The 9,357-nt window shown below is 44.6% G+C and overlaps 1 protein-coding gene across 1 annotated transcript; it reads left to right on the top strand.

The window, feature by feature from the left end:
* Positions 1-1,947: 1,947 nt before the first annotated feature.
* Positions 1,948-9,357, top strand: SRP9 (signal recognition particle 9). The gene is made up of 3 exons (XM_037069408.1): positions 1,948-2,155; positions 5,596-5,664; positions 7,340-9,357. Exons 1-3 carry the CDS (start codon positions 2,084-2,086, stop codon positions 7,457-7,459), a joined length of 261 nt encoding a protein of 86 aa, XP_036925303.1. The 5' UTR covers positions 1,948-2,083; the 3' UTR covers positions 7,460-9,357.

Genomic DNA, 9,357 nt, shown 5'->3' with positions numbered 1-9,357 from the left:
TATTTGTCAAAATGCATCAAACTGTACATTTAAAGTCAAAACATTTTATTGTATGTAAAATATGTTTCAATAAATGTAACTGAAGAATAACCTTCTATGTCACCCTCCTGGCCTGCAGGACAAAGTTCAAATTTCTTAATCCTGGCATAAGTGACCCTACGGCTTCTTTCCTTGCTTCTTCTCTCCCTTCACTCCCTAAACACCCTCCGTGTCAGTTGCACAGCAGATCTAAAATGGGCTGAGACCTCCTCCCCCCCTTGCCCACCTACTGAACATCCACCCTATTTAATGAGGATCAGCTCATGGGATCACTATTACCATCCCCTCTGGGCCCACAAGTGATCATTCTTCTCTCCTGCTCCACTGACCTGACATAGTGGGTTGGCCTTAAAGGTCCTTTGTTTTTTCCCCCCTAAAATGGCTCTTGTAGCGTGTAGTTGTCTTTAACTTCATTCGAAACAATGTTGTTAGATTGTACTGTGATAGCTGTCATGGCAGCATACATTTTTTCAACTTACCAAAATTGGTGAATATTTTGTATAGCCACTTTAATCTTGAAGACTGAAGAAAATACCCAACAGTTTCGGCTAAGTATGCTTTTTTATTTCAAGAAAGGTAAAAATGCAACTGAAAAGCACAAAAAGATGTGTGCGGGGTATGGCAAAGGTGCAGTGGCTGATTAAACATGTCATGAGTGGTTTGTGCAGTTTGGTGCTGGAGATTTCTGGCTGGAGGATGCTCCACAGTCAGGTGGACCAGCTGAAGTTGACGGCAATCAAATCGCGACATTAATTGAGAACAATCAATGTTCTACCGTGCTCGGGAGATAGCCAACATATTCAAAATACCCAAATCAATAAAGGTATTGGTGAAAATGAAAAATGTGTCTTTTATTTTACTGGAAAAAAAACAACAACCACCATTCAGACTTTTTGGCTGACCCAATACAGGTACATGGAAACAGGTACTTGGCTAACCCCCAGGATCCTGGAGCCCTGAGCGCAAAGATGAGACCCAAGAACAGAGCTGGGAGACCAGGCTGCCCCCTGGAGGTGGTCTGACCTGAACACTCACCAGAACTTCTCCAAAGTCGGCTGGAATGTACCAAGCTTTATAAAGAATTTGATTTAGCGCCCTGGCTGGTGTAGCTCGGTGGATTGAGCTCAGGCCTGCAAACTACACGACTGCAGTTCGATTCCCAGTCAGGGCACATGCCTGGGTTGCAGGCCAGTTCCCAGCAGGGGTCACACGAGAGGCAACCATACATTGATATTTCTCTCCTTTCCTTCCCTTCCTCTCTAAAAGATAAATAAATAAAATATTTTTTAAAAAGAATTTGATTTAGCAAATTAACACTGGGAAGAGAAGACATGTAGTCTTGTTTCCAAGGGCTTGAGTGGCAGTGTCCTAGTGAAAAGATTGTTACATTAAGGAATAAAAGGTTTGGGCCAAGATTAAACTTCAGAACTGGGTAAACTATTTCATTGCAGTGGTCTCAGTTTCATCATCTATACAATGGGAATAATAATAGTACTACTTCATAGGATTTTTATAAGTGTTAAATGAGTTAACGCGTACCAAGACTTTAAAATAGCAGCAGGCACTTAGTAACACTCCATAAATAGTAACTACTGTCTGTAAGAAGAGGCACTTGACCTGCACAATACCTACGCTACGGTTCTTGCCAGCGCAATTTGGCTTTACCGTAGAAGTCCCGCCTACTGGGCGGCGAGACAGATGCTCCTCCATTGCTCCAGGGGGCGCTGCGGGAGCCGCCAACTGTCCCCCTGCTCTCGACTCCTCTGGGCCAGCTCCCAGAGCCACCCGCTCGGGGCTCCGCCCCGTTCTGACAACATCCATACTTCTCATTGGTCAAGGGCCGTCCTGGCCATCCAATAAAACGAGACATTGATGCGGAGAAGGCACCACCCTCTTTGGTCTCGTGGACCGCGGCATCGATCGATCGATCGGTCGGTCGGTCGGTCGATCGATCCGCAGTGGTGGGAAGTAGATAGTGGGTGGGCCAGGTCACGCAGCCTGTGGTCGCAGATTTGCTTCCCTGTCGTCCCGCCGTGGTCCCACCATGCCAAAGTACCAGACCTGGGAGGAGTTCAGTCGCGCTGCCGAGAAACTCTACCTCGCCGACCCGATGAAGGTAAGTGGCTGGTGGGGCCGGCGCTCCATACCCAGGCCCAGGCTAGGGTGTCTTCACTGTCGTCCGCTCGGCCTCCAGTTCTTCGGCGCCCTGGGAGGTGCTGTCATTGACCGTAGATGGACCACTCCAAGTCCGATAGTGCCTGCTGTCTCTCCTCTGATTGACGGGTCAATAAGGCCCTGAAATCGGCAAAAGCAGGATCATTTCCGGGTTGTGAGCAGCCCTGCTGCGGGCCTTTCCTGCCCCCAGTCCCCGAGTGTCTCTTAGGAATTCAGTGGTTTACGTGTCCCTCAGGGCAGGGCTCCTCCCCCACCCGCAGCCTCGCCTTCCTGGCCATGTGTCTCGCTGCTCATTTCCGGTACTGCCAGGGCGGGAGGGTCCCTCATCGGAAATAAAACAGTACATTTTTTTTTTTGCCACCACCGACACGTTCATGAAAAACCCCAATTTAGAGGCATCTACACCCGTTAGAATAATGGTTCTTAACCTTTTAGAGGTCAAGCCCATTAGAGAAGGAGAATGCTTGCACTCTTCCTTCCCCCAGCAAAATGAACCTGAACATTAAAGTTTAAAAACAAGTGGATGGCAGAGGTTAGCTCATTATTTAAAAACCTAAGGTTTATTTTATTGTCATATGTAAAAATTACTTGAAACACCACCCCGTTAACTAAAAATCCTGCTAGCTTTTTAAATCTTGATAGGTAACAAGAAGCTGTAGAATACTCTGTTCCACTATTTACCATGAAATAATATAGTAGCAAATGATGGAGTGAATTAGATATTTTTTAAATCGAGTACTTTGGTTGTGACACAATTTCCAGCCCCACCATTTGGATGACTTGACTTGTTCGTAGGGCCATTGGTTTCTGCATTTAAGCCATGTCCTATGAGAACAAAACGGGATTTTTGTCTAGTAGTGCCCACTGTATAAACTGAGACTTTTAAAAGAAAGTAAAGAACGTACAGGTTCACATCAAGAGTAATTTAAATGTGCTGCTGGTGGTGCCAGGGAAAATGGAAATAAAATGGTAACTACAGGGCACTGCTGTGAACACAGCATGTCTAGAATAAGCAGGAAAGAGACCTTTTCCGGCTCTTTACCCAATCAGAAAATGCCGGTGGCCTCTAATAAATGCCTGCGTTTTCGTGATAACCTTCTACTGGTTATTGATAGTCTTCTACGTGACAGGCATTTCACGTATATTTGTATAGTTTATGTGAACAAGGAAGACAGCCCCTTGAGATAGTGGATAAATAATCCTGGATATGTTAAATGACATGTATAGTCTAAGAGATTAGGTTAAAATATGAAATCAGGACTCTAAGCCCCAAGTCCATACTGTTGTTTCTACCCGCCAGGACTAAAGAAGCAAATAAAATGTCAGAATTCTATGACCCTATTCTACAAAAAAATCTCTCTTCTCTCCCGACTGCACTGCACCTTTAACGATGCACATCATTCCGTCTGTCGTTCTCTCTGACATCACCCTGATTGGAGGTGGTATCATGGCTGGACCATGTAATGACCTCATGGTCGGTGTCTGCCTGCCTTTTTAATCCCTGCTCCCTCTCACCCCACAATGGTCTAAAACACACCCATTGAGGTCTCTCCGTTTTCTACTTGCAGAGTGGTTCTTCATTGACAGCCGGGTCACATGCAGACTCGGAGCCCACTGGCCGACCCTCCCCGCAGCCTGTCTGGCTTGGTGTCCCACCGTTCCCACCACCCTGGGCTCTAACCTCATGGAGCTGCAGAATTCCTGGACTCTTCATGCAGGCGGCTGCTGCTTGGGCCTTTATCCCACCTTCTTCTGTAAAAGCAAAAAGATTCTTTGCAAAGCCACCTCCACGAAACCTTTTTACACTTCCTGTTGCCTCAGTCTGAATTGCTTGTTCTCTTTTCTCTCAGCATTTTTCCCTGTGCGTGCCTTTAGAGGACCTGATCGTGTTCTTTTATGTTTTGGTTATTTTGGGTTGGTGGGATTCAAAGTTCCTGAGAGAGCAAGAGTCTGGATTTCTTTTTCTGTCCAAGGCATCTGGCATGGTAATTTAGGTGCCCCCAAGTTATGAAATTGACCTCCTTATTATAATACCATTGACCCTTTAACTCATTTCTCCTGATGAAGGCAATGGGTATTCTTTTAACCAAGAGTGAAAACTTCACATAGTTGTCACACTTAGTACACTTCAAAGTTTCAGTTTCTTTTTGTTTCTGGAGAACTGAATATTTTTAACAAAAAGTGCCGTGTAGCATGGCACACAGTATAGGAGTTATTCTAGATTGGGAAAATGTTGACAGAGGCATCTTTTCAAGGCAGAACTCTGTTTTCTGTAATAACGCTCCGTGCACCATCATGGCAAGGACGCAATTTTGCTGAACGGTCAAGCCTCGGTCCACCTCCTGAGAGCTGTGGGACGGGGAAGGTGTGAACGCAGGTTTCCCGAGGGATGGGTCTGGATTTCCCAGCCCTCTTTGCTGTTCACCCCCCTTCTGTTCCTGTCATTCCTCTGTGGCTGAGCGTGGTGGTACTGTAAGAGAGGAAAAACTTTCTCCTTTATTATCTTAGGTTTAATTGCTGGGGTCCTGCAGATTAACCCGACAAAAGGCAGATAAACCTGGAGGAAAACCGTTACATGTGAACTGGAGTTCATAAAGAAATAGAAGGGGGCAGTTAGAGTTGGAACCTATGGGCCATCTTAACAAAGGGTGACAGTGTGTGAGACAGAGGCTAGAAAAAGAAAAGGGCTTGGGGCATCTGGGGGCAGAGTAACTTGTGGGGAGGTGACTAGGGAATGTGTGGTAAATAGTCATTGTTTAGTGCAGCTTCTTAAGCAGATGAGCACCCTTGTGGGTAAGGGAGAGGGGAACGTTTATTAACCTTTACAGGGGTTCATTTGTGTCCTGCTGTTAGCCAGAAAGGGCAGAGTCCTAATTGCCTTCAGCCTAAAATAGTCTTTCTGCCCAAGTGGCTTATTTTGAGGTGGCATGCTTTGGTCCATCCGTATATGTTTTTACTGGCTAGAAATGCCAAACCACCTCATGTCTTAAAAACAAAAAACAAAAACTAAGTGTAGCAATAGGGATGGACTGAAATGCTATATTCTATCTCATTTCAATAGTGATAAGTTTACTGTCAAGATAACGACATTTTAGCTATTAATTTTAAAAGGATCGTTTTAGCCTACCTGAAGACTAAATTATTTATGAGAAATATCTTTTGACTTTTCTTTTAATTATTTATTTCTTTATCTTTAGAGGGGAAGGGAAGGAGAGAGGGAGAGAAATATCAATGTATGGTTGTCTCTCATGTGTCCCCCTCTGGGACCTGGTTCGCAGGCCCGCGCTGAATCCACCAAGCTACACCAGCCAGGGCTTGACTTTTCTTTTAAATTCAAAGTTTAGAAGTTTAATATCTTTTAAACATTTATTTTTGTTTCAGGCACGTGTGGTTCTCAAATATAGGCATTCTGATGGGAGTTTGTGTATGAAAGTAACCGATGATTTAGTTGTAAGTATACACTTTTGTTCATTGCACACTTTCAGATTTGTTTGAGGTAATCATGTTTGGTAAGTCATGTTTTGTAAATCATTCTATTTACATATAATTTATGCAAATTACCTGCTAGGATTATTATTTTGCATTTCATTCCAAAGTCAAGAACCACATTCTAGAAGCTACTTTTACGGGCTCTTGGGGAAATAATTTAACTCACTTCATTAAGATAGCATATCAGGTATAGTTTAATAATTGTTCTCTTCAAACCTTAAGAAGAATGTAGAGGCCATAACTGGAGAAAAGAGGACAAAGGTTTCTTTATGGGCATGAGACAAGTGAATGATGGTATTTGAACACAAGATACGGGCTTTGTAGTCACATCTTTCTCCTCCCCGGCCTGCTTGCTCTGGTCGCTTCCTCATGCCCGGTCATGGCCGAGCCCCTGCCAGCTGCCATTTGTGTGGCACTGAGCTGCCCAAGCGGAGCTCCGTGGCGGCAGCGGCTCCTTGACTCTCGCGCCCTGCAGCTCACTGGCTCTCACCTTCCTTCACTGCCTCACTGCTTTTGATACAGAAAACTACTCTCCTGGGAAATGTTATTTTGGAATCTGTGGCTCCATTTTATCTTGTTTTCTTTTTCTGTGTTTCCGTTTCATTGCTGATTGCTTCACTGATGCACCCCCAGAAGTAGTGGCTTCTCTGGGATTCTGTCCTTGATTGTCTTTTTCATGACACTTCTTTGGAGTAATCTGTTTGGTCATTAAGTTCAGTGCTGCCTGTGTCTGTGTCCACCAACAAATTTGTACATTTAGCTCGTATTTTTTTCTCATGCCCTGACTAGCTCCGTGTTGAGCATCCAAACCTCACTATTCCTCAAAATTAGCCTGTCTAGAATGGGACTCACCGCCCTCTCTCCAGCTGGCTCCTTCTCCTGTTCTCTGCTTTCAGTTACACTTCATGTTTGCAGATCACGTGTGGTCCCTTCCTCCCCCTCATTCTCATGTCCATTCTTCCTTCACTTGAAAAACTCGTGTTTGATCCTGAGATACATTCCGTATACTTTTTTAGGCATTTGGGGATTAATGATTCAAGCTCCCTCATTCAGTACCTGTCAGGAACGAACATTCTGTCTTCACTGGTGCTCTTGGGTTTAGGATGTCGTTGTCACTTGCCTGGACTGTTAGAATAAGTCTCCTTTGTCCCCAGTGTCCCTGCTTCCATTCATCCTTCCGCCACCCTAGACTGCTGGTGGTCTTGATTTCTAAAACCGAGAGTTTGATCGTTACTACCCGCCTTAAAAGTCTTCCAAGCCTCCTCGTCACTCAATGTAAACCCCACCCTCACATCCCCACTAATCTGGTTTTTTCCTCTATTACTTAAAAGCTCGAGACTTGAGTTCTTCCCATCAGACCACAGCAGGATTCAACATATTACTTAACGGGGTATTTCTTGATAAGCTTCAGATAAGAGTTCACTGAGTTTTTTCAATCCACAACAGTGACATTTATAGAATGTAATTGCTGGAGGCTTGGAAACTTGAATATAGTTTTCTTAGTACGGCCCCCAGAGAGAATAGGGCAAAAACAGTGGTAGCAAAGGCTCACATTTTTACCCTGCCAGTCATACAGTTAGTATTGTTGACAGTCCACTTTGACACAGTTAACATGTGCCTTTAAACTTTCTGACAGTGTTTGGTGTACAAAACAGACCAAGCTCAAGATGTAAAGAAGATTGAGAAATTCCACAGTCAGCTGATGAGACTCATGGTAGCCAAGGAATCCCGCAGTGTTGCCATGGAAACGGACTGACTGGTTTGAGATGAAGCCTGTTTACCATGTTCATAGGAAGTAAATATCCTGAATTGAGAAAATACTGGCAGAAAATACTTCATGTCATAACTTAATGGGCTATTCAGAAGCTGAAAGGTCTTTTTTTTATTTTGTTTTTTAATGTTTACTTTAGAAAACCAGGAATATAAATGCCTTCCGTTAGAAAGCCTTTATTTTTGGACATTGAACAAGAAAGTTGGCTCTCTTAGAAACTTTCTGCAGATTCTTTGATACTGGGCAAAATATTATTTCTTTAGTAAGTTTGCATCAGTACTTTGAAAATGAGATATCACAAAAAGCCTAGTCTTCAGTTTCTTCATCTGTACCCATTTGTTGGATTGATAGGTTCCTTTCAGGGCATAAAATGTGCGTGGTCCATGACCAGCGAATGCAAAATGCAGTGACCAGAATGAACCTCACCCGGCGGGACCTATTGTGTCTGGTAGCGTGGTCCCAGCTGTGTCTGAAAGTAATTATGGAAACACGTGCTTTACCTTGGACTTTCCACATTTCAACTGTATTTTGCATATAAGGACTTCATAGTAGCATTAGCTTGTCGAGCAGACTTTGAATCTAGTTTTCAGTGCTCAAAACACGTGAACAGAGCAACCACTGACAGCTGACATCGCCATGTTCCGGAACGCTGGTCACACGTGTCCCTGAGCAGCCTGTTGGAGGGGCCGTAGCCTGCGCGTACTGTCCACCCTTCGCATCCCGCTCAGCCCCCACCCACCTCTCTGTCCACCTGACCAGGTGCTGAGCACAACCTGGAAGCTGTTCTGCTTCCCATTAAACCGGAAGTGTATTGTTTGGTACTTGTGTCTGTAACCGGAATTCCACCACCCACGTGTCATGTTCACCTGTTGATTCCCGCACTGAAATACCTTTGTCAGGACGTTGTCAGGACGAGCAGCGTTTTCATATGGGAAGTTCCACTGGCCATAGGAATTCCAACGTTTCGGAGAGGTCAGGAAATAAAATACTACGTGAATATAGATGCTGTCTCGAATTTTTCTTCACAAGAACTACTGGTTTCTTGCCTGGGATACCCGAGGAGCCTCATGAACTGTTCAGGGAATCTCGTTTTGTTTCTCGGTTAAGGAAAGTAGTCGGATAGTCTAGGGGTCTTCTGGGTTTGTGGGTTCCCCCTCCCTCCCAATTAGTGGGATCACTAGTTTGTCTTTGGCCTTTTTCTGTTTCATTTACATCCTCCCCTTTTGAGCACAACTTCATAAAGGCAACCCGGAAGGGCGGGACTAGCCTTTGGGTCCTTTGGGTCCTGTGCCGCTGAGAGCTGAGGTTGGGAGGCAGACCACCTGCGATGCAACGCCGGCTCCACTACTTTCCACCTCCATGGTCTCAGACGAGGGACTTCCCTAAGCCTCGTTTCCACCTGGAAATGGGGTTAACAGCAGTGCTCGTTGGACATTCTGAGGGTCAGAGGGCATGACCCGTGTCTAGCCTTTAGCGCAGTGCCTAGAACATAGTAAGCTCAATAGATGGTAGTTGCTACCGTTACTATCATTGTTACGGCTATTGCTTCTCAGGGGAAAAGGCATGAAAAGCTAGCTTTTACGTTTTCTCATAATTTTAATCGAACCGTTATTTATTGGTAATATCTGCCCTTTGCGAGCTATATGTTATTAAATGCCATTTTTCGCAGTTGGGGATACAGGATTGCCCTCACAGAGTGTTCTTGGGGGGTGGGGTGGGAGGGGAAGCAGACTGAAGTCCTTAAATCTAAAACTTGTGTTTATTTGTGTCTGTAAAAAGTAAAATTATGGAGAGAACTAGTTGGTGGTCAGTGGAGAAAGGATTGAATCTGTTAAACACCGTATAAATAATAAAACACCAAACCCTAACATACTGTGAAGATC

This window comes from Sturnira hondurensis, unplaced genomic scaffold, assembly GCF_014824575.4.
Source record: "Sturnira hondurensis isolate 20B ecotype Veracruz unplaced genomic scaffold, ASM1482457v3 Scaffold0018525, whole genome shotgun sequence".
Lineage (NCBI taxonomy): Eukaryota > Metazoa > Chordata > Mammalia > Chiroptera > Phyllostomidae > Sturnira > Sturnira hondurensis.
Note: the sequence above shows the minus strand (reverse complement) of the source record. Positions and strands in the feature narration are given on the sequence as shown.